Source organism: Loxodonta africana, chromosome 14, assembly GCF_030014295.1.
Source record: "Loxodonta africana isolate mLoxAfr1 chromosome 14, mLoxAfr1.hap2, whole genome shotgun sequence".
Classification (NCBI taxonomy): Eukaryota; Metazoa; Chordata; class Mammalia; order Proboscidea; family Elephantidae; genus Loxodonta; species Loxodonta africana.
Window position 1 is genome coordinate 37394897 of NC_087355.1, and position 26973 is coordinate 37421869.

Genomic DNA, 26973 nt, shown 5'->3' on the forward strand with positions numbered 1-26973 from the left:
GGTGGAGGGCAACAGGGCAAGCTTGCTTCTGAGTCCCGTTATGGGCATCCCCCAGAGGGTACACACCAGACCACGGACATATATGCTGTTGGACACTGCCCAAATGGATGTTATGTGGCACATAATTGTACTCCTGTCTGCTTCAACTTGACTGCTAACCAAAAGGTTAGCACATTTGTATCCACCAGCGCTCCTTGGAAAACCTATGGGGCAGTTCTATTCTGTCCTGTAGGGTCGCTATGAGTCAGAATCGACCCAACGGCAATGCGTTTTTTAATCTGCTTACAGAACTTACAGTTTTGCAGAAGCAATACCGTAGCCCCAAGCAGCACTGTCCCAACTATTTAAAACATTTTAATTTCCATTTAAGATGCTGAGTTCAGTGTTCCTTTCAATCCACTGTGAGAATAGTCCACATTTTAAAAAGGAAACAACTCCATTTTCAGTCCTTTCCTGACGACTTCTTTCCTTATGCAGGTTGGCTCTAAGACATATCATTTAACTACTTTTAACCAAGAACCCTAAACATCTTAATCTTTCACTGTGCCTTCTCTGCAAGATTAAAAAAAAAAAAAAAAATCAACTTTGAATCAATCCAACCTGAAAATGAACTCCCCTCTTCCACAAAGCTTTTTCTTGATCTCCCATGCTACTGTGATAAATCCTCCTCAGACACTTCATACCACTTTATATTGCTTGTGTCTCCCAGTCGCAAAATAATCTGCCTCTGAACCATGCAGATTCTCTCTCTCTTATGGCAACTGTTTCTTTTATTTGTGAAGAAACCTATAATTTCACATATTTAATCTGTTAAATGATCACACCATTAAAAAAAAAAAAAAGGTGAGAAAGCAGCCATGGAGCTGTTATGGTAAACGTACTTATAACTTGATGAAAAAAATAATGTTTATTAGATATTCGTGTGCTGTCTTCTCTGAAAAATTCTCAATTCTTGACACTGAAACTTGTAAGTAACTGAGCAGCTTCAGTCTGGATCTAAAATGGAAAAATATGTGTTATAAATAAGCAGTACAGAACTTAACTCAAGAAATTTTTCATAGAGTGTGGTTGCTAAGCATTTCTAGGATAGGATATAGTAAGAATCTAATTTCTTGGCAGTGACCAAGTGAGACTGTCAGAGAGCTCTTCCACTTCAGGACACATCCTTTGCCTTTTAAGTTTTACAAATCTTGATTGGTCATATATGTCCAACAGGAATAATTCTGTATGACAGCAAGTCATCCCTAACATCTCTTTGGTAATAGTAACTAAACATTTCCTACATAGAAATCGGTGTAATTGCCAATGAATTCACATTTGAAATGAATGCTGTATTTTTCCCAGCAATATTATTTAGACAATTATGATTTTTAAGGAAGTTCTTAATTCACTTTTATTTAACAGTGTCTCAGTAGAAACCTATCTGCCTTGCTTTATTGGAGGTATTTTACCTGTTTATCCTCCTCTGTGTGTGCTGGATAGTCCCTGGCTTTCAAGAGCCAGAAGGCGGCGAGCTTTTTGTTCTGTATCTTCAAGTATGTCTTTCCTAAAAGTAGCAAGTTTTTGCTGTAAAAGTTTGGATCCACTGTAGAAAAGAACGAAAAATAAATTGATCTCAGATGAAATGTTGCTTTTTTTAATTTTTATTATTTTTAATGATTTAATTTTTTTGGCCTCAATTCTAATAATAAATTGTCAGTAAGTAATTAGGCTACTGTATTTTTTCTGTTCAACTACTAATATCTCAAAGATTTGTAAAATAATAATTACCACTTACTGAGTGCCTATTATGTGGTAGGCACTGTATTATACACATTTCTACTTTTCACAACAATTTGGTAAAATACGTATTATCTCCATTTCATAGGTGACAAACTGAGTTTCCTGATAGAATGTAAGCTCCATAAGTATAATGATTTTCTTTTTCATCTCCTTTGTTCCCTGGTGTATTTCAAGTGCCTAGAACAGTGCCTGGCACATAACATGCACTCAATATATACTTCCTGTATGAGTGAATAAAGTCATGATGACCGGCCTGCTTGTATACATTTGATCAACATTTACTGAATGTTAAATATGCAGAGAAGGATGAAACAATGTCTCAGTTCTTTTGAAATTTAAAATGAAAAGGAGAGACAAACAGGAATACAAATAAATGTAAGACTGAAAAGAATGCTTTACCAGATGTATAAACTTTAAAGTGCTATGAGAAATCAAAGACAAAAGCAATTAACTCTGTCTGAGAGGTTACACCTGGGCTGACTTTTGGAGGCTAAACAGAATTTCAACAGAAAAAGTGGAGAACATTCTTTGCAAAGGGAAAAGCACAAACACAAAGCTCATGAACCAAAAGCAAAGGACTGTCTCTAGCTTCATTACTTCTTGACACAGCTCCTCCTAACAACCAAAAAAAAAAAAAAAAACCACACCAAACCCATTGCCGTAGAGTTGATTCTGACTCATAGCAACCCTATAGGACAAAGTAGAACTGCCCCATAGTTTCCAAGGAGCACCTGGTGGATTCGAACTGCTGACCTTTTGGTTAGCAGCTGTAGCACTTAACCACTACGCCACCAGGGTTCCCCCTAACAACCTGGGGCCCGCTAAATTCAAAGCATACTTCTTCCTGAATACAATTTATGATTAACTCCATTTGCTCCTTGACCCAAAATTGTTTTATTTCTTTTATTTGAACATGTTTGTGTGATGCCACATTGATGTGCTTAGGTTTCCTTGGAGTTAAGGATATTGATTTATCTATTTACTCATTAATTCAGCAAGTTTTCCAAGCATTGTATTAGGTAATACAATTGTAACCGGGAAAGACAAAGTCTCCATCTTGCCTGAATTTTCAATTTAGACAAGGAAACAAAATATTTATAATATGGGTGCTAAGCGTCATGTTGGGAGAAGTAAAAGGTGATAAGGGTGTAAGAGGAGCACCTACCCCAGATCTGGGCCATAAGGAAAGGCCACCTAGAAGAAATGACCCCGAAGGTAGGACCTGAAGGAATGTTGCAGTTATTGAATACTGTCATAGCTCTATGAGGGCAGGACTATGTTTTTCTCAATGCCCCCAACCCATAAATCTCTAATGCCCTAATTTTATCTTGAAATTATACTCTCAAATCCCTTTGAGAAAACATCACTCATGATATGTAAAATAGTACCCTCATGAGAGGATTTCAATGGTTTTCTAAGCTGTTCATTTCTTCAAAGCAAAAATAACTTGAAAAAACTTTTCACGAAAGACAGTATCTTCAACATAACAAAAACTGGCTTGGTTTAAAACCAGACCACTCTCATTTAAATACCTCTAATTGGCTGTGTGATCTTGAATTAGACAGTTAACCTAAGTCTCATCTGAAACAATCTGTTGCTGTCGAGTCCATTCTGACTTATTATAACCCTACGGGACAGAGGAGAACTGCCCAATAGGGTTTCCAAGGCTGTAATCTTTACAGAAGCAGACTGCCACAGCTTTCTCTTGAGGAGTGACTGGTGGGTTTGAACTGCTGACCTTTCGGTTAGCAGCCAAGTTCTTTCACCACTGCACCACCAGGGTTCTTACAAGGAAGGATGAATTACATAAAATAAAGGACCATTCCAGAATTGCAGCTCTAAATCCAGTAGCAACCTATTTCTTGCTCAGGTGATCTTCACTGTGTTAAAAACTTTAAAAATAGTTTTACAATATCTAGTGCAATAAAAAAGTTACTTAAGTACATCAAATAACTTATTTTTGTTTAGAAAAACTTATTATATATTCAGCATTCATATAATTTTAATTCTATTAATATGTGATACCAAGAAAATGTTACCTTGTTCTGCCCTGTGAAAGTAGCTTAGGGCCTGTTAAAGACACAAAGAGCCCAAACATGATGAAAAGGGTTAAAACATACAATATAATGTAGTAAAAGCATTTTCTCAAAAGATCTCTCTATCCTTATGTAAGTTCGGGAAGTAAACTAAATCGTCTTTAGTAATAGTCAATTCTTTAACAGCGGAAGTTAATATAGTCAAATTGAATTGAATGGAATCATGACAGGATTACAATATTTGGACCACTTCTAATAACAACTTCATTGTTCAGAACTTGTACCAAATTAGCATCACATGTAGAGGAAAGAACATTACCCTATAGAACTCAGCTGTTCTGACCTTTCTTTTCTTAAATCCTAACAGTGACCACTAGCAAAAACTAGATAAAATAATAAGCTAAATTTACTCAGAGATACGTAAGTTATACCAGTGAATTTTAAAGTCCTTTATTATTGAAATTCCTACAGAAAAATGTTATTGGGAGTCTGAAACTCCGTTAATTCTTTCTATTCCACTTGAACTGTTTTTATAATGCATTACCTGATGACAACTGGTTTCTTAAAAACGTAACTGATTTGTTATTGTAGGGTCAATTGTTTATGTTTTCCTTAGGCTGCATTTTTAATAACAATAAATATTTCCCAATTGTGTTCTAAGTAAACAACTAAATACTCTTTATATCAATTTTTCTGAAAATTGAGCAGAGTTTAATAAAGCCATTATTTACAAAGTAGTGAACAACTGGTTTGGTTTGGTTTAACAAAAAACAAAAACACATCTGTTGCTGTTCAGCTGATTCCGATTCATAGGGACGCTATGGAATGGAGCAGAACTGCCCCATAGGGTTTTCGAGGAGCAGCTAGTGGACTCGAACTGCCAGCCTTTTGGTTAGCAGCCAAGCTCTTAACCACTGCCCCACTAGGACTCCACAAAGGAGTAGGCAGTGTTAATATACCTGTGCCTCAGTGTTCCCATCTTAAAACAGGAATAATAGGAATATCTAACTCATTATGATGAATAAGTTAATTCATGTAAAGCTTAATTCACTTAAGAGATTGTCTGGTGCTAAGTGTTTATTCATATTACCCTGAGAGTAGACACAAGGTTTCTGGGACAGGGACAGATTATTATTACTTACAACCATAATCTTACTCATTTCGCTTGCCCCCAATTCTTCCTCTTCCTGAGATTGTGCAACAAGAGCCAGATGTACATGTAGGGAGGTTGTACTATAGGAGAGAAACCCTGAAAATATGAATCTTGGAGCTTATATAGGAGAGGGATGGCTGTCCCCTCTGCTGAGAAAGGGAGAGATGCTTTTTCTCCGTAAAGAAATTCTCCGTGGGAAGAAGGTGAAGGATCCAGTGTTCTTATCCTTTGGAATGTATGTAAAAGTCTCCGGGGGAAGATAAGACAAAGCCGTCAGGTTTACAGTTCCTGGAATGTCTCTATGGCTTTGCATTTCATCTCCCTCATAAGAAGAATAAACACATACCTCCAGGGGTAAATCTCTTACTATCTATTCAATCATCTTTTGGGTTTCAAAGCTTGTCCTTTAAACTGTTACTTGTTAGGTGTCATAGAGTCTATTCTGACTCATAGGGACCCCATGTCACAGAGCAGACTGTCCCATTGGGTTTTCTAGGCTTCTTTACATCAATTTTTACACTATTGTTGTTGGGTGCTGTGGAGTTGAATCTGACCCAGAGTGACATTATGTGACAAAGTAGAACTACTTCACAGAGCTTTCTTGGCTATAATCTCTACAGAAGCAGATTGTCAGATCTTCCTCCCATGGAGCCGCTGGGTGGGTTGGAACCACCAACCTTTTCCAGAAAAAAAATAGCTCCTTCCTATGATAACAAGTATTGGGAGTGCCTCTTCAATTACCTACTTCCTTACTCTGGACATGTTCTTTGTGACGAGTAACCCAAAATGTTTACTCAGAAATGCCTTTCAAATTATATTTTTAACAGGAAAAGCAAAAGGCCTTAAAAGAATGAGAGAATGTGAGCCTTTCATACCCACTTTTTACAGAAACAGTTATGATTAATGTTCCTTTATCAATGTAACCACATTCTTTTCAGATAAATGACTTGCTATTACGTAGAATGTGCCTAAAACAATTTCTCATTCTCCTTTCTGACTTTTATATGGTATAAATTTCAAGCAGAAAATGAAAATAAGTTTTAGCCATGGCCTATTTTAGGTGGCAATATACCAGAATTGTCAGCCACTCACCTAAAGCAAAAAATAAATAAATAAATAAAGCAACACTCACCAGTCACGGATAGTAAGTAAAGTATTAAGCCTCTGTGTTAAGAGAGTTCAATAGGAGCCTTAGTAACTCGCTCAAGTCCCTCACTCAATCAGACTCCAGATGTGTGACACAGTAGAATGGTGCTGTAGTTAAGAAATTGGTACTAACTTAACAAAGGACATCATACTACCTCCTCATAGGTGGAACTAGGAGGAGTTGCAAACAGCATTTTCGCAATTTTTCTTTGATACCAAGGCATCTCAGCAAATGTGTAACACCTGTAGGGAAATAAGATAACACATATTTAAATTGCAGCTTCTTTATTTTCTCTTAAAGAGAGCTAAGCATCTCAGTAGATATCATAAAAGGAATTTCCTCTTGCTGTACGTCAGGAAAAAATTATCCAGGAGGTTAATAATCATACTGAACAATGTGGAGACCAACATACATCGACCCATCAGTTGAGAGTGTCCTTTGTGATTAAGTATAAATAGTAAGCAATAGTAGTAATGATGGCACAGTGTATCACCTGCACTTTGAGTGCTCACTTTGTGCCAGGTACTAGAGTAAGTGATTCTCTCATCTACTCCTTACAACTATATGAGACAGGGTCATTACCCTATTTCTCACAAACTCTCTTTTTAAAAACTTGGAGAAGTAAAAAACTTAGTCAAGAAAAAGAACAACACTAAACATGATATGCATAAAAACAGCAACCAACGCTCTAAGTCTACATTTTTAAAAGGGTGAGGAAAATGATTAACATCCTTTCTGAAATAAGTAGGAAAAAACTTCTGGATCTCTGATCAGGGTCTGAACTCTTTTGCAGCAGAGATTCTATCATTCATATGTCTTACCACTGGCATCTAACTTTATGACTGTCGTTCAGTTATCATTAGTCCCAGTAAGTGTTAATTTGATATGTCCTTTATCCTCCGGGGTATTTGCCTGTCTTTTAAAAGAGTTTGATACAAGACTGTTTACACTGTTACCCCTTTTAGATGACAGTATTTAGCTCTGCAGTCTACACCAAAGAAAACAGTGGCCAACCTGTCTCAAGAAAGACTCTTAAGCCAGCAAGCATTTAATAAACTGATGCATCCTCATACCAGCAAAATAATGATCTACATTTGATTCAAGGTCATACAAAAATGGAAAGATACAGAAATTATACTGTTCCTTAGAATCTAGTCAGGCTACACTGACACACTTCGAAGACGTAAAGACCCTCTTAGGACCTCCTATTGTATTTACTATATTCAGATTAATCCAATTTCATTTAGCCCGATAAATAAGAATAGTCTTTCCCAACAAAGAGAATTTAAAGGTATCAGAAAAAGTTACATGCTTTTGAAGACTAAGTATGTGTTTCTAAATGATCTGAATAACAACATTTAACACGATCACAATCAAATTTAGTATTTTCTAATACACGCACAGGTGCTAATTAATAATGGATTTAACACTCCAGACTGTGCCAAATAAAAATTTTAAATATTTTACATCTTGCTTTTTTATATTTATACATACTACAAAATAAGATCATACTATGTATCACCATAATATTTATTTAAAGAAATTTTCTTACCAAATACCCATAAGGTGAATTGAAGTAGCATCTTTAGGATTCAGTTCAATTGCTTTCTAACAAGAAATGAGAAAATCGATCATACTTGCTTTCTAAACACCAATAAGTGTTTTACTATGTTTGCTGACGAAGCCATGATTAAAAAAAAAAAAAAAAAAAAACCTTCCATGTCAATTCTTCTATCATAATTAACAACAACTTTCTTCCTCCTAATTCTTAGATTACATTCATTTCACTCACTATACTATTAGTGACTTGTACCAAGATTACTATCCTATAAGGTTAAGAAACTGACTGTAGTTTATCAAAATAAGAAAAAACATGAAATATATATATGTACCTAACTTTGAAAACAATAATAATTTATAGATCTCAATGTTTCTTTCTTCTAGGTTAAAAGAAAAACAAACAGTCCCTTTTTGGCAAGTCCTATATGAATATCTGAATGAAATGCATTCTGTCCTAAAAAAGAAACAATAAGTACATAATAATTTGAGAAAGTCTCTGTATGCAAAATTTTGTTCAACTTTCCCATCTGTGCTTACCAAAGGAAAAATAAATACTATTTAAACTTATTTATAGAATATATTAATTCACAGAGCAATTATGTAGAATATAAAATACGTGGATAAAATCTCCCTCATTTCTATTTACTTTGTGTAAGTCCTACTTGAAAGTCCTTTGTGAATTAGTATGAAGCATAAACTACAGAATTAAATTTAAAGACTTTATTGTTTAAGCTTTAAAGACTTTAAAGAAAATATTCTCCCTTTATCCATTATTTTGTTGAAAAGCACTAAGGACTTCTCACCAATTAATGTCAATCCCATTAAAATTAAAACTTTTTAAAAAATTAGAACTTCCTAGTGTATGTTTTTCTGCAAACCCATATTTTCATTTTCGTAACGTAATTTGTAACGTGAGGTACAGATTTTCAAATATTTAAAATGGTTAAGTGCACAAGCTTTAAAGTCTGACTGCCAGGGTTCAAATCACGGTTCAACGACATCTACCTTGCTGACCTTGGCATGTTCTACGTTCTCATTATACCTGAGCTTTTTCTTTTGTAGAATAAAGAAAATAATATACCTGCTTCATAGGGTTGTGGTAAAAATTAACTGAGTAACAGGAAGTGCTTAAGCATAGTACCACCTGGCACATATCTTCTGTCACGAACATCATTATTATTTTCATTTTTAGTAAGTACCAGTTACTCAATTTATTACTTGCCCTGGTGGTGCAATGGTTAAGCACTTGGGTTGGTTCAAACTCACCAGCCACTCTCCGGGAGAAAAATGTGGCAATCTGCTTCCATAAAGATTACAGCCTAGGAAACCCTATGGGGCAGTTCTACTCTGTCCTATAGGGTTGGTATGAGTTGGAATCAACTTGACAGCACACAACGACAACTTGACTGATGTTAGTAGTAGCAGTAGAGGGAACAGCTAGCATAAGGATAACCAACTATGACTTGGCAGAGATCTTGTTTTAATGATACAGGTAAGAACCAGAACGAACCTAAATTTCATTTTGCCTTATATACAGTGATATGACTTACAGCAAAATATATTTTAAAGTACCGAAATATAATGTATACTATGAGCAACCTTTCCCAACTGGTGTTCCACTAGAAAAAAAAATGATATGAATAACTGTTTTCTCAATTCTCCCAAGAACGGTAGAGTTAGTACCGTTCTAGACACATGGGACAGAAGCTAATTTATCATATATAACGGATGCCTAGAGGTGGCGTAGCAGTTAAGAGGTATGGCTGCTAACCAAAAGGACGGCAGTTCAGATCCACCAGGCACTCCTTGGAAACCCTATGGTTATAAGTTGGAATTGACTCGATGGCAATGGGTTTGTTTTTTTGGTATGGATTCCTTAGAATAGGTTGAGAGGAGTTGCTCTGAGGTAAACCCTTTTCTTTTGTAATCCTTCCTGCCACTAGTTTAACTGTCTTTCAAAAACAATTCAAAGATAATAATTCCTTATGACTTTAGAGGTAATAATGGAATTAGAAAATGAAACAGTATAAATTGATTTGTTTAGGCCAATGCGATATTACCAAGTGTGGCAAGCTTGATAAAAGCTTGTAAAATGGAGCTCTTCTTTGGAACACTCAACTCTTGGAAGCCAGCTATCATGCTGTAAAGAAGCTTGGGCTTGACTATTAAATGGTGAGAAGTGAAAAGGAGCCCCTGTAGAGACTATCTCGGACACTCCAGTCCCAGCTGAGGGCCCAGCTGACTGCAGCCATCTAAACGACTTCAGCTACACCAAGCAGAGCAGAAACAGCGCTGCACTCAGTTAACATACAGAATTGTGAGAAACAAGCTGTCACTGCTATAAGCCACTAAATTTAAGTGGTTTATTATACAGCAATAGAAAACTTTATCAGAAATCTATTAAGAAAAATACTGACTTTTTATATTCATGAACTTTAATAATTTATCAGTACCTCAAAATGTTCCTTGATAATGTAGGCATTTGCAATTTTAACCTTGAAGCCTTCGTAATCTCCAACATCACTAATACAGATTGCATACCACTAAAAATAGGAGGAAAATTGTTAAGACTACTCTTAATAATATCCCATGCAATATGAGGTAGAACTGTACAATTATTTATTCCTCAACAGTCATTCCCATTTAGTAAAAAGTTATTAAGCATAAAGACTGTATTAAACGTACTAGAATATACAAAGAAAAGTGAACATGGCCCTCCAGCAACCTACATTCTAGTTACAAGGTCAGGACACATTTATGAATAAATACAATACATGATGGCAAGTAGTGACTTCTCTAAGAATTGCTTCTTTTTTACCAACAAAACATGGTATATTGAACACAAAGATAATGAATTATGTTTATAATTTGATTACAAATTTATAAAAATTTATAACTGAACAATTTTTTGTCTTCTCATCCTCTGGGAGACGAGAGCTGTCTCTCCTCACACAACTGCACTGTAATAGTAGGAACTGTCACATTTGTCAATTGTGACCACGTCCCCATAGCCACAGTTGGACAAAGACCCAAACTGAGACAATCGGAGTTTCTTCCCCCAGAGTTGAACCTAAGATATTTGAGCTTCAGGCTATCTGGTCTTTTGAACATGCATAAGCCCACCTGCTGCAGTTAGTCACAGCATTTACACTGAGAAAAAAAAGTCTGTAGTAAAAAAAGATTTGCAGACAACAGTGGAGAAGAGAGACAATGAAGCCTCAGAGTGATCAAACCAGTTTTTTCCTGAGGCCCAAATATACCCCGCCTTTGGGCTCTATGACATGTAATAATTTCTTATAATAACCTTTCCCCACTTTTTTGTGTGAAGGTCCCTGGGGAGGTTTGCACTAGACTATTAACCTAAAGGTTGGTGGTTCCAACCCACTCAGCAGGATCATAGAAGAAAGGCCTGGTGATCTGCTTCTGTAAAGATTACGGCAAGAAAGCCCTGTGGAGCAGTTCTACACTGGAACACACGGGGGGTCACCATGAGTCGAAATCAACCTGATGGCAAAGTTTTTTTTTGTCTGAGCTAATTTCTGTGGGATCCGAATAATTATAACCAAAAGAATTTTAACACAACCTCTGTTCAAATCTACTCTCCATCAAAATCTTTTGTATCTTGATGTTTTATCAAAAATAAAAAAGTATAATTTAAACATACACACATCTTTATATACTATACTCATTTAATCTCCACTGACAGTAACCAAGTAGCCCAAATCCAGAAAACTAGAGGGATCATAGAAAAAAAAAAAAAAAAAAAAGACTAGAGGGATCATACAGGGTTTCAAAATGGTGTATTTTATGATATATGAAGCACATCTCGATTTAAAAAAAAGCTATAAAATGAAAATTAAATAAAAATAAAAGACATAACTATCACAAGACATCACGTCAAATATAAAGCTACAAATAAGTTAAAAGTAAAAGGAGAGAAAAAGATATACAAGTTAAAAGTAAAAGGAGAGAAAAAGATATACCAGCTAACATTAAAAGAAACTAGAATGGTTACATTAATATCAGACGAAGTAGGTTGTAAACCCAAGATTATTTCAAAAGATAAAGAGGATCATTTTATAATGAAAAAGAGGTCAATTCACCAAGGGGATACAACAATTCTAAATGTTTATTATAGCCCTAATAACTGCATTTCAAAATACACAAGCAAAAACTAATAAAACTGCAAATAATAATACACAAATCTACAATTATAGTTGGAGATTTCAACACCCGTCTCTCAATAATTTATAAAACAAGTAGACAGATAAAGACGGCTTGAACAACTTAACCTAACTGATATCTATAAGCTACAACAGTAGCTGAATATACATTATTCTGAAGTACACACAGAACATTTACAAAGATCAACCATATTCGGGGACATGAAATAAGTCTTGATAAATGTCAAAGTTTTATCTTTAATGTAAACAAGTAGTTTTACTTATTTTTAGTCGGGGGCAGAGAGGGTGCTACCAAACCTCTAAAGCTAGCATTTTAGAAATGTGTGGGAATGGACTTTGAGTATCACAACAACTTGCGGGACAGTCCAACATGATAAAGAAGGGTCCTAATCCAAAATGCCAGTGGCCTCCCCTATACTCCTATACTGCCCATTGAAACACACTGTTCTAAACCAATTAGGAAATCCAGAAACTAGCTGAGTAACATGTGAAGAACTATACTGGGTCTCAGCTGTCCAGCTGCTATATTCTTACTTCCACATAAAGCAGAAATATGAGAAAATATTTGCCAAGTGCTTGTACTACTAGAAATAAAGATATAGGTAATTCATGATACTAATACTTTTGCTTAAAAACAATCGTTCACAAAAGTAACTTATCGACATAATAATAAAGTTAGAATATTCAACAATTAAAAAAAAAGAAACACCACCACCTACTTCTTTTTGAAAAAATGCTACAAAAATAAATCTTTTCCCTACTTCTTTAAAATAGAGCATTCTTCTTTCCTATATCAGCTAGGGATAACAGAATAGGTAAGTATGAACCAATGTACCTCTCAGTACATGGCAGCAGCTTAGTTATTTTAAGCACTTTACCTTATGAGCGGCAAAACTCGATTCATTTTTTTCAAGTGCCCTTTTTGCATATTCTAGGGCTTCATACACCAATCGTTTTTTCTCCTCTTCTGAGGTTCTGCTAAGCTGGGCTATATCACGTGATGCCCGTGCCAAACGCCATAGTAACTCTGCATCTTCACTAATTTGAAATAAAATATAAAACAACCATTTAGTTGGCATTTTTAACTTGTTAAAGGTCACATCCTTAACCACTACATTATGGTTTCAAAGATGAGTGAGGATATAGCAAGCAACATGGTTATCAAAAAGCTATTATTAATGTTAAATTTACTTTCATATAAAAACTTTTTTGCTGAAACTTCCTATAAAATATTTAATATTATTCATAAATATTAGCTATAGTATCTAAATACTGATTTTCTTAGAAACTGTCTTTGTATTTGAATTCTCTAACATATGAAACTGGGGCCTGACCTCACTGGAACTGTGCTTCATGCAACTCACTAAGTGGTTACTATAAAATACATAAATTTACAGACAGGGTCATGCCCTAAAAAAATAAAACTGGTGTATCTCTACCCCCTAATACAGTGCCTGGCACAGAGTAGGCATATAATACGATAAATACTTGTTAGTGAATGAACAATTGAATATAATCTCAAAATAAATTCTGTTTGAATGTATCATCCACGCCATGATGAATGGCTTCTTATTCACGTAAGGACACTGGATTCCTTGAGTAACCGCCATTTAAATATAAACATATAAAATAATAAATAATAGTAACCACAATTAAGAATCTGAAATATTTTTAAAAACTAACCTTGAATTCCTTTTTATTAAATGTTTGCCTTTAAGCCTACTGTATATATTTTGGTTTTTTTTTTTTAACAAAAAATAGTATGCAATACAATTTGGAAAGTTTTTAAATATTTTACACAAAGAAAAGGTAATTACTGTACATGTATAATTCAATGAATATGGAATAACTACCTTACTGCTTACTTTTCAAATTATTACTGAAAAGACTATAAAATGTCTAATCAGTCACCTGAAGTTACTGATGTGAGAATGGAGAAGGAAAAAGAGATAGAAAGGTATTTAAAAAACCCATTGCCGTTGAGTCATTTCCGACTCACAGCGACCCTATAGGACAGAGTAGAACTGTCCCAGAGAGTTTCCAAGGAGTGCCTGGTGGATTTAACTGCTGACCTTTTGGTTAGCAGCTGTGGCACTTAACCACTACACCACCAGGGTTTCTGAAAATTATTTAGAAAGTAAAATTAATGGGTCTTGGTAAGAAAACTCTTTTTGGGAATCTAAGAAAGGTAGCTGAAAATGACTCAATGTTTCTAGTTTCAGAAAAGCGGTAGATGAGAAATCTGGAAATATCATTCAGCTTTATTTGACCAAGTCTCCACATCCCCACCATCTCAAAAAATGAATAAACACTGATTCTGGACTAAAAATGTACTCTAATACTAAAAACAGAAAAAGGAGGGTTTTTTTATTTTTCTGAAAAGACTGCTCCTGAAGTGATACACAGATAACATTTGACAAGGGCATATGATCATCCTAATTCTTAATAAATCACTTAATCCTTATTCCAATAAGCACTGACTTTAACCAAAAAGGAATGAGAAGTATACAAAACAGATAAACCTACAGTCAATGATCACCTTACATGACGCAAACCAAACTAGTAAAACAGAAAAAAAATCTCAACATTCCACTAGAACAAGTAAAATAACAAAGTCTTCTAAACAAATGTGATAAATATAGCACTTCTAAGTCTAATGTAAGAAATATTATACCATAAATAAAACTTTAGGAAATATTATCTTAAGTAAAAAGTGTAATAATTTATTATTTTTTTAAGTCTAATGTAAGAAATATTATACCATAAATAAAACTTTAGGAAATATTATCTTAAGTAAAAACTGTAATTCTTTATTATGTAAATTTCGAGCACCAAGGATCATTGCAATTGTTACATAACATAAAATTTTGAGCAAAGCGCAAACCCAGGCCTATCATATGTCACCTACCTTTCCTTATACGAGGTTAGCAATTGATAAAGCTTTTCAGTTTCTCCACTTTCATATAGGTAATCTGCTTGTTCAAGGATTTCTTCAACTTTGAAGTATATTATTTAAAAAAAAAAAAGACACAATAAAGTAGTTCTTCCCAAGCCAAATGGCACCAACTCTAAGAAACGTAAACACTTTTCTGTATAAGCAAAAGGAGCCCTGGTGGCACAGCAGTCAAGCACTTGGCAGCTAACAGGAAGGTTGGTGGTTCAAACTCACCAGCCGCTCCACAGGAGAAAGATGCTGTAATCTGCATCCATGAAGGTTTAGAGCCCTGGAAACTCCATGGGGCAGTTCTACTCTGTTCTATACAATCACTGTGAATCAGAATCAACTTGACAGCAATGGGTACACAAGCAAAAAAATCAGATCTAGAAATCACCTATAGTGAAAGATCAAAAATTCTAAAGAACCTAGACAGAACTGTAGTAGAAATAAATATGAGGTTATCTGAATCAATGATTTACTGAAATAATGGAAAATAAAAAATTAGAAAATGTATTAAATATGACTAAACATGATACATTTAAAAAAAATTTTAAAACATAAATTTCCCATGAGAGTTTATGGTACAAACACCCTTCACATAAAATCTCTGTTGTTGTTGTTAAGTACCATCTTTTGTAAAAATGATGATGTAACTTATCCACTTGCAGTACTGGAAATTATTAATTTGCATAAAATGAACCACACTGTTTTACCAGGTTCTCTTTATGACCTAGCTTATATAGACACTTCTTTGGAAAAGAGTAAAACGTGTCATCAAGAACTTAGTTAACTATACAGAGAGTCTGAAACTTACCTCATTGGTACTACTCTTCAACCAACTTGCTAACTAGTTTAGGCATTATCATGAAATAAGCTTTACAGACAATGTAATACCCTGCAAAAACTACTTCCTTAAAAAATATTAAGTTTGAAGATCCAACCAAAGCCACTGCCATCGAGTTGATTCCGACTCACAGCAAAACCCTATAGGGTTTCCAAGGCTGTAAATGTTTATGGAAGCAGATTGCCATATCTTTCTCCCATGGAGCAGCTAGTGCACTCAAACCACTAACCTTCTGCTTAGCAACCAAGCACTTTAACCACTGCATAACCAGGGCTCCTTAAGGTGGAAGATCAGGGTATTACAATTAATACTGAGGAACATACACATTTAATTTTGTCTTCTATAAGGGTACTGACTACTTAGTCCTACTTATAAGCAACATTCCAATAATGTGTCAGTTAAGTTCACTATTTATCTTAGCATATTTTAATTAATCATTGAGTATTTAAGGTCAAACAATTTTAAAAATTAAAAAAAAATTAAAATCTAGACCAGCAGAAAAACACGTGAAATTTATGACACAACCACGTAAGTGAAGTATTTTATTAATTTAATGTTATGATGTTAAGTATACTAAAAAAAAAAAAAAAAAAAGTATACTTAGGAAAAATCACGTGACAACTGTAAAGAAACCCTAAAATTATGTAAAGATTTTCTCTATCATCCTACTTCAATCTGGTTAGATGCTATGGAGTTTAATAATATTCACACAGCTGGTTAATTTTCTAAAGTTTGTTTCCATACTATTCTATTTTATAATTTCATCAGCAGCTGATTCTCAAAGTTTAGGTTTTAATAACTCAAAGATTATTAAAAAGAAAAAGCAGTGTCTCAGCATTCTTGGTCAATATTTGCAGTAGAAAGAAAAACGGCTCCCAAAGATGTCTACATCTTAACCCCTGGAACCTGTGAATACGTTCAGTTACATGGCAAAAGGGAATTAAGGTTGCTAATCATCTAACTTTAGAATAGGGAGATTATCTTGGATTATCCAGGTGGGCCCAATGCAATCACAAGGGTCTTTAAAGGTGGAAGAGGCAGAAGAGAATCAGAGAAGATGTGACCACAGAAACAAGATGAAAGTGCTGTGATCGTTGGCTTTGAAGACGGAACAAGGGGCTGTTAACCAAGGAATGGGGGAAGCCTGTGAAAGTTGGAAAACGCAAGGAACAAATTCTTCCCTAGAGCCTCCAAAAAGAACACAAGCCTTGTTAACAGCTTGATTTTAGCCCAGTGATAACTGTTTTAGACTTCTGAAAAACTTCCTAACAAGTGCTTAAATGACTGCTGTCAAGTGGGTTTTTGGCACCACCATGTGGTAAACATAAATATTACCATCTAAAAAATTAGTCCCACAATTCCATCCAACTGAAATGTCAAAAATATTTAAGTCCTTAACCTTTACTCATTTCCATACAAGTGCCGCTTCTAAATATGATTTAATCCTAGTAAATGAAGGGGAAAAAAAACTTTTTAACTACCTTCTATGAGTATGAAGTAGATCTAAAAAAAATTAAACAGAAGTTCCAATGAGTGAAATTATTATTTGAAAATCAATCCCTAAAAATTATGAAAAATAAGGATCACAGCTTAGAAAATGGGAGAGAAATACATGACAAAGTAAAACTTGCCAAGGACCAATAAAAATATATTTTTATAAAAACATGTAAGTCATTTTTCAAATTAAAAAAAAGCCTGGCTTCTATAGTCTATCAATTATTAATGATTTTCTCAAGGGCTATGGCCTATAGTCTCACAGATTATATGAACCTACCAGATTTTTTGTTTTAAGGAAATAAAGCTAAGGAAAACCAAGGCAGGCTAAACAAATACCCACATTCTTTTCTTCGCATTAACTTTTTACATGCTCAAAAGAAACAGTAAAATATAAAAATAATTCTAAAATATAAATCCATTTTCATTAAAATCTGTAATAAAAGCAATAAGCTTAGTTTTCAGCATAAATTAAATGCTGGACACTAAAATGTTATTTTTAATTGAATGAACATATGGTAATTTTTTATGTCATTCAGACACTTCCGAAAAAATGGACTATGATCATTAAGCTAAAAGGAATTTTGACTTTGCCTTTCAAAATGTCCTATTTTGTTGGCTAGGGAAGCAATACATCTCTGCACTCATTTCCGTAGTGGTGTTAAGACACTCTAAGTGTGACAGATGCAAAGAGAAATAAAGATACACGGGTTCCAATCACTGCTTTGACACTTTGGTTTTTAAAAGTTTAAAATTACGTCAAGAAAAATCTAACATCTTGACATGAGGGAAACAAAAGAATCACTCTGTCACTATAAAGCAGGCGTCAGTAAACCTTTAGCACAAAGGTTCAGAGAGTAAATATTTTAGGCTTTGGAGTCCATATATGGTCTCTGTGACATGCTTTTCTCTTTTTTCCCTACAACCCTTCAAGTTTTTAAAAATATAAAAAATTTTCTTAGCTCAAGGGGTATACAAAAATATAAAGCATTTAGTAGATTATTTATCACTGAAGGAGCCTGAGTTTCTGGAAGAAATTATAGATAGATAGATAGAGACACAGATCTCAGACTGAGAAGCAGGGAATAGTCCAGCCTATAACAAAAATATATCCCCACCCTCTCCCCCCCAGAAAAAAAGGACAAAAGAAGTTGTTTAATTTAAGCTTACCTTTGGCTGTGGCATGAACCACAGCAGCCTGAGAAACGACCTGATAAATTTCAAAACCCAAGTAAGACAAAGCTGAGAATAAAAGACCTCTTTTGAAAGTTCCTGGGTTTCCTATCACCTGAGGAAACAATTATGGTCAGTTATCAAACCAAGAAAATTGAAGGGAATTGCTACCCCAAGAAAAAAAATTATATCAATTTTCACCCCACAAAGTAATCAATCTTAAGAGTACTGTAAGCACAAAAACTACTTCATCAAATTCTTTGGTAAAACTATTTCACAGAATCACTTTACAGAGAGAGCATAATATAATGCAATCTTGATAAGAAAATAGTCTAGATAAGCTACCCCAAGGGTGGTAGTGGCTAAAAGTCAGTCATGCCGACTAGAAGACCGGCATTTTATTTGGTGAGGCATGGATATTACACATTCTATGACATAAAATATGATACACCAATACACAATAAATATCAGTCTTAGGAATAGGCAAGATTAAAAATACCAAATACTATACAAAAAATGTAGATGCTTTTAAAGATATCTTCAAAAGTGATCCTCAAACCCTATAATTTTTAAATAAATGATGAATAAAATAAAAGGCATATCCAAACAGATTTAGAAATTAATTTTTAAAATTATGGCCAGATTCTTGAGACCAATGGTAAAAGAGAAATATATAGATACCATTGTAGCAATTCACCCCTTTCTTGACAATAGTTTTTCTTTCGTGTAGCATCACTTTTTTCCTTTCAGTTGATTCATTCCCATCAGCATAAAAACAAGCTATCTTTGCAAGTTGTAAATCTCCCTTCTTAAAAACAACCTTCATCTTGACTTCACATCTCTCTTCAGTCCCATTTCTCAGCCCCCTTTTCAGCAAGTCTTCAAAAGAGGGTCAGTACTGTCTCCACTTCCACTCTACCCATTCTCTCTTGAACACACACAAATCCCCCTTTCGTGCCTACAATTACAAGGATAGTATTCTGGTTAAGGTCACCAAGGATGTTCCTATTTCCTATGGTCAACCCTGAGTTCTCTTCTTACTTGACCTATTAACAGCATGTGACAGTTTATCACTGTTTTTTTTTTTTTTTTATCATGGATGGTTATTAATTTTTGAAAACAACTTTATTAAAGTATAACTGACATACAATAAACTGCATACTTAAAGTCTACCATTTGTTAAATTTTGATATAAGTATATGACATATCCATCAACTCCAAAAGTTTACTCATACCCCTTTTTAAACCATCTACTCCCCTTACCCAACCTTGCCCTTGCAACCACTGATCTGTTTTGTGTTATTATCATGCATTCTTGAAACACTCTTCACTTGGCTTTAGACTATGACTCTCCTGAATTTCCTCCTACCTCAATGACTGCTCCTTCTCAGTCTCCTTTGCTGGCTCCTCATCTCTAATACCTCAGTGCCCAGGTGTGTCCAGGGCTTAGTCCCAGACTCTTCTCTATTTGCTTCACTCTGATGATCACATTTAGTTTCATGGCTTTAAATACCACCTATGTGCCAAAAGCACCCAAATGTAATCTCCAGCCTAGACATCTCCTCTAAACTTCAGAATCTTAGGTCAAACTGCCTACTCGACATCTATCTCTACATGAAGCCTAAGAGGTATCTCAAGTTTAATAGTCAAACCAGCTGTTCTTTTCCCAAAACTCACTTCTCTGGGATGATAAATGGCAACTCTATTCTTCTAGTTGTCAAAGTTACATATTAAAAAAAAAAAAAAAAACAACTTGGGGTCATTCTCAACTCTGCTTCTTTCTCTCAAAACCCACATATATTCAACATCCAAACGGTCTTACCACCTTCACTGCTATCACCCTGGTTCTAGCCACCATCACCACTCATTTGGATTATGGCAATAGCCTCCTAACTGTCTTCTGTTTCTGCTCTTGCCCTCTCTGGTCTATTCTCAACACACTAGCTAAAAGAACCCCTTTCAGTCATGCTATATTACCTCACTTATCTGCTCAAAACCCTCTAATGGCTTCCCATGTTACTCAGAGTAAAACCATAAAATTACCTAAAAGGCCTTGTATCTCCACGGCCCTATAAGGCCCATCACGTCTCTGACCTCATTTCCTACCACTCTCCACTAACCACTCCACTAAAGTCTCTTTACCCTTACTAGAACTCACCAAAGATGTTCCTGCCTGGTGCACTGCACTCGATATTTCCTCCGTCTGTAATGTTCTTCCCTGATGTCTCTATCACTTGCTCCATCACCACCCTCAGGCCTTTGCTCAACTATTACTTTCACAATGAGGACTTCCCTAATATTTTATTTAAATTTGCAACTACTGTCCCTAGCACCCCCTGGCACTAACTGACATATTAAGGGTCTTATTGATTTATTTAATGTGTCTCCTAACTAGAATGTAATCTCCATTATGGTCAGCACCTAGAACAGTGTCTGTTGCATAAACACTCAATATTTGGACAGAGGTTGGAGATTTTATTGGCTTTGGTACTATTTATCTAAGATGACTCTACGCATTCGTTCCTCATCTATAAAACTGGGATATCGACTCTGCCTTCCTCAGTTGATAAGAAATTCAAATAAAAACATATTTATAAGTGTTTTGTAAACTGTAGGCATTGCTTCCTGGCTGCTAGTGTTCAAAGAGTACTGAAATGTAAATAAATGGATCTCATCAACCCAAGACACCACTACTAACTGGTATTGGTGCCACTCTGATTCCCATTTCCCATCTACTAACAAACAGAATTCTGAGATGACATATTCTGTTCATACAGATAAACGTGATGAAGCATAATTAACAATGAGCAACATCTTCCCCACCTGTTTAATGTATATCCATTTCATTAAATAACTTCTCATTTATTTTATGAACTACACAACTTTATGCTTGAGTTCACATGTCTTCTGATAATTTATGCAGCATACTCACTGCCATCAAGTTGATTCCTACACACAGGATCCTACAGGCCAGAACAGAACTGCCCCATAGGTTTCCAAAGAGCGGCGGGTGAATTCAAACTACCGACCTTTTGGTTAGCAGCTGAAGTCTTAACCACTGCACCACCAGGGCTCCTTATGCAGCATAAAATATGATGACTGATTGACACACTCATAATATTGAAAGAAGCCTCATAATTTGTGTCAAGTACACTGGAAAAGTTTGATGATTTCATTACCGTTTTTAATCGAAATAAAGACTTCTTAATTATCACCAAAGTATATACCACTTTACATTAACAATTTAACGGATTAGTGTGACTGAAGTTAACCAAATATATCTATACAATGGAATACCACTGAGCAATAAAAAGGAATGAACTACTGATAAATGCAACAACATGCATGAATTTCAAACAATTATGCTACATGGCAAATGTTGTATTTTACCACATTAAAATTTTTTTAATTTTATTTTTGTATTTTATGTGATGTGGGGGAAAATTATGTTGAGTGAAAGAAGCTAGATACAAAAGTATAGCTAGTGTATGATTCCATTTATATGGATCTCTAAAAAGACAAATCTACAGTGACAGGAGGCAAATAAGTGGTTGCTTGGGACTGGGGGTGGGGGGATGGGGAAGGATGGAGCACAAGGGAAATTTTGAAGTGGTGAAATTGTTCTGTATCTTTATGGGTCGGGGGTATAAACATAGGGTTGCTATGAGTTAGAACTGACTTGATGACAATGGGTTTGGGGATAAAAATCTGTCAAAATTAATCAAAATACATATGTAAAATAGTGCATTTTATTTATGAAAGTTGTCTCTATACAGTTGATTTTAAAAAGTCATTTAAAAAGCTTTAATGAGCTCCTATTTAGCACCTAGCACCGAACTGGATAATGTTCTTAAGAGAAGGCGTGGTTAAACAGAATGGTTTATTTGCTTTCTTGAACAAAAATACTGAAGATACTTAACTGGATTCAAAATAAATCAAATCCAGTCATGGTAGACAGCCTCTAGAACAGCCTCCAATGATCCCTGCATTCTAATATTCATACCCCTGTGAAATCCCCTCCCCTTAAGTATAGGCTGGACTTACTGACTACCTTCAAAGAAACAGAATATGGCAGAAGTGAAGGGATGTCACTTCCAAAGTTAGGTTATAAAAAGACTGTGACTTCCTTCTTTGGCACTCACTCTCTCATATGCTCTTTGATCACTTGCCCTGGAAGAAGTCAGCTCCTGTATCTCCAAGCAGTTCTATGGAGAAGCCCTCTTGGTGACTGACAGGCATGCCAATAACCACTTGAGTAAGCTAGTAAGCAGATTCCCCCTCCACCTTCTGATGAGGTAGCTTGACTGCAACCTCATAATTCATCGCCATTGGGTCAATACCAACTCATAGCAAGCTCATGAGAGACTTTTAAATACAGGTATCCATGAAAACCCTGGTGGCATAGTGGTTAACTGCTACGACTCATAACCAAAAGGTCTGCAGTTCAAATCCACCAGGCACTCCTTGGAAACTATGGGGAGTTCTACTCTGTCCTATAGGGTCACTATGAGTCAGAATTGACTCGACAGCAATGGATTTGGTTTATGGAGCCTTACAGGCTAAGTGGTTAAGAGCTCATGCTGCTAACCAAAACATTGGCAGTCTGAATCCACCAGCTGCTCCTTGGAAACTCTATGGGGCAGTTCTACTCTATCCTACAGGTATATGGCACACAACAACAACAGTTATGCTGTGCCTGGATTCCTGACCCATGCAAACCATGAGATATTAAGTGTTTGTTGTTTTAAGCCACTAAGTTTTTGGATAATTTGTTACCTAGGAATCGATAACTAGTACAATAGTACTTGCCTTACTTTCAGCTAATTTCTATTCATTCTCCCTCACTAGTCTTCTGTCATACTTTGAGTTCCTCAAAAGTATCACCTTTTCCTATCTCAAACCCTATATCATTCTATTATCTTTACTGGAATATTCTTTTTTTCCATCTTCCCTTTATCTACATAACTCATAATCACCTTAGATATCATCTGATTGCCACACATTTCTCATCCCTCCCTTCAAGACAAGGTTAAGTATACCCGTGCTTCTCTTTTCCTAACATTTAGCACTAATTGTATCTGTTCAATTACTATCTTCCCTTCTAGTCCAGATATAAGATCAATGAGAAACGGTTTGTCTCTCTTGTTCACTACTGTACCTTCTGGCCAAAAAAAAAAAAAAAAACACAACCAAAACCCACTGCCACTGAATCGATTCGAACTCAGAGCGACTCTACGGGACAGAGGAGAACTGCCCCATAGGGTTCCCAAGGAGCGGCTGGTGGATTTGAAGTGCCAATCTTTCGGTTAGCAGCCAAACTCTTAACTACTGCATTACCAGGGCTCCTGATCCCTGAACCAGAGGCAGATAAAACTAAAAGATAGAAGCATGAAATTTGTTGGAGAATAAAGGTTCAGAGATGGGTGTTTTATAGATTACAAACAGAAAAATGAAATCTCTTCAGCAACTCAAAAATAGCCCCAAATCTTTGAATACTCCTGGATGATACCGCCAACTCAACTTATCAACATCATGCACCATGCTAAGTGAAAGATCTAGGAAAAAGGAAAGCAGAAATTATGAGGACTATTAAAACGCATGAATAGCTGAAAATTGATAATAATATATAGTTCTAATCCCCTGAAAATTCAATATACCTATTTTTTTTTTTTTTTAGAGGCAGGAAAGAATTTTCATTACTGCCTTTTGACTTAGAGTATAATTTTAGTATCTCCTGACAGATTTTTTCCCATCCTTTTCTGTCTTGCTTCCCTAGTTTTCAGTTTTCCCTAGCTGGACTTTGGAGATACTCTGCCTGTCATCAAATCTAATGTTTTTCTAGCTGTGTTACCTTGGGCATGTAATTTAACCTTACTTCAGTTTCCTCCTCTGAAAAATGGTTAAAATAACAGTACTTAATTCATACGGTAAATATTAAGATTAGAGATCATGCTTAACACAATGCCTGGCATATAATGAACCTTCACTGTTTTGTTATTATCATTTAAATTAAATTCACCCCGCTAAAATGGGATTTGAAACTCAGCAGTGTTCTAACCTGGAAACTGAGGCTAACCAGTTTCATATTTAGTACCCTTCCCATCTCTCCACCTGTATCATCTAGCAAAGTGAGCATGCCTTATTATCTATCCCCCGGCCCCAATCATAATTCTAAGTTCGAATATATAAAAGACCTAGTTCAAGTGAAATATATGATATACACCAATGCCCACCACCCCACGCATTCCCTTTTCAAAGACATAAAAAAATCGAGGCCCATGACCAGTCTAATAGTAAATGCCAGAACTGGACCACAGTTCAAGATCCTAACATTCTTCCTTAATATTCTGCAGAAAATACAAGTAGCTCATAAATGCTAAAAAAAAAAAATCTAGCGCAAAATTTCTGCTTCAAAGATGTAGGTGAATTTTCAAAATCACACCATAAACTTTTCAGGCCGGCAGACTGACAGCCTCAAGGAATGTCAGCGCATTTGGCATCGCTGCAAGTGAAACTTTCATTTCACAGGGGTGAAGGTTTTTGTTTTTTAACACCTCAGGTTCTTCCTATTTTCACACAGGAAGGGCAATAAGCAGCTTCTTGCGGGAAATGTGTCCCACCCCTCCTGGGACCCAACTCTGGTTTCCACAGAGCAGCCAGGAGGCTGTCCGCCGTGGTCAGACGGCGCGCTCCGGGCACACCTGGCCCCAAGTTGCTTCCTCAATTCACCACATCTTCTAAGGTAGCCCGGGGTCGCCAGCCTGGAGAAGGGGGCCCCCTAAAACTCAGCAGCGGGGGGCGAGGGGCACGGGGGGAAGAGCGGGAGCCAGGACGACGGGGGTACCTCAAAGCCGGGGAGTCGCCCGAGGCCGCACCGACCGCGGCTGCCCGGAGCTCCCATCAGCAGCCGAGGCCCCGGGACGGAGCCACGTCCCAAATGGAGAAAGCGCCACAATCGGGCAACCAGCGCCATGACCCACACTCAGGGGCCTGACCCTTCACCGCTCGGAGCAGGACCGGATGAAAGGCGCCCCAGCCCTTGGCTAAGGAACCGCGTCCTCACGCTTCCTGGCCGGGCCTCTTCCGCTCCACGGCTTCCGGCTCAGGGGTCAAAAAAAAAGAGAGGACAATACCCCGATTCTGCGAGACTCTGTGGACCTTCTGCGCCTGCGCCAGGTCGACTTAGCTTGTTAGATCCCGTTTGGCTGCTGTTTCTATTCCTATTCTCAGAGGCCCTTTCATGGGGAATTTTTCTAAGGAGGGAGACTGAAAAATTCTTTTATAAATATTTAAGCAGCTTATATGCATTGAGTTTGCCTAATGTTAATGCCTGTGTTGAGCGCCCTGTTTTGTGCCGTGGAGTGGATTCCGACCCAGGGACCCTATAGGACAGAGTAGAACTGCCCCATAGGGTTTCCTAGGTGGAAATCTTTACGGGAGCAGATCACCAGGTCTTTTCTCCCGTGGAACCACTGGTGGGTTGGAACTGCAGACCTTTTGGTTAACCCCCCAGCACTTTAACCATTGTGCAACCAGGGCTTCCTGAGCACCATATATACATGTAAAAACCTATTGACTTGTCCTTCTTTTTCTTTGAGGCCCCTGGTGAATGTGTGCCGATGTGTACATGTCAGTGTTTCTGACCCCCTTTGTCTGACTATCCTATCCATCCGTAAAGTACTGTCTGTTCTTACAGAGTATCAACTGCTCCTTGCGGAAGTCCTTAAATGATTTCAGTTCATCCATCAAATATTTTTACAATGCTGTCAGCCGGGCACTGGGTTCTATGTGATGTGTGTCTATCACACCGAATACAACATAGCTGAGGATATGAGAGAAAACAAGATAACAAACAGATGAAACTGCTGGATATCTTAGAAGCAGAGACAGAAAGAGATTGAGCGACCTAATAGTCCAGAACCAGAGAGTCAGGGAATGAAGTGCAGTTTCAGTTGAAACTTTAAAGGATATGAGACACAGCCCCACAGTGTTGCATTAAAAATCCTCTTTGCTTGGCTTCCTCCCCCACAGTGTTGTATTTGAATCCTGCTTTTGCTTGGAGGTTATGTGTAAACCCCCTTGTTCCTGCACAGTATGATTAAGAATGTTGCTGATGTAACTTATGAACTCCCTGCTTGTAAACCCTTGTCTGCTCACTTTTGGGAAGCAGTCTTGGCAGCAACAGCTTCGACTGACTCCTTTTCCTTGTACAACAAAATAAAGGTGGCTTTCCTGTTCTTCCATCTCTGTCTCTCATTTATTGGCCAATACAAATCATGCAGAATGAGAACCTGAGGTCTCCACTCGGTAACAAGTAGACTTTTGAAAAGACAATATAAATGATCACCCAGGGAACAGTGCTGAGGACAGGATGGAGGGAACCAATTGCAATTAGTTTGCCATTTCAGTAACCCAGGACAGAATGATGAGGACACAAACGAAAATAGTGATAATGGGGAAAGAGAAAAGGAGATGATGTGGCAGCCATTAAAGAAGAAGCATTGACCCTACTATTGCTACCCCAAATCTCTGAGTGGCGCAAGTGGTTAAACGCTTGACTACTAGCTGAAAGGCTGGCAGTTTGAACACACCTAGAAGCACCTCAGAACACAGGCCTGGTGATCTGCTTTTGAAAGGTCACAGCTTCCAAAACCCTATGTTC

The 26973-nt window shown here is 36.6% G+C and overlaps 1 protein-coding gene across 2 annotated transcripts; it reads right to left on the reverse strand.

Annotated features, from left to right (window-relative positions):
- Positions 1–888: 888 nt before the first annotated feature.
- Positions 889–25399, reverse strand: RMDN1 (regulator of microtubule dynamics 1). Of its 2 annotated transcripts, XM_003408377.4 has the most exons (10): positions 25156–25394; positions 18309–18426; positions 14771–14858; positions 12741–12900; positions 10132–10221; positions 7671–7726; positions 6273–6360; positions 3822–3852; positions 1452–1585; positions 889–996 (listed from the first exon to the last, which is right to left on the reverse strand). In XM_003408377.4, the coding sequence occupies exons 1-10, from the start codon at positions 25282–25284 to the stop codon at positions 946–948; spliced, it is 945 nt and encodes a 314-aa protein (XP_003408425.1). In that variant the 5' UTR covers positions 25285–25394; the 3' UTR covers positions 889–945. The 2 variants fall into 2 exon arrangements, 1 of the variants encoding a protein (XP_003408425.1); XR_010317795.1 differs by lacking the exon at positions 3822–3852 and having other exon boundaries at positions 25156–25399.
- Positions 25400–26973: the final 1574 nt, after the last annotated feature.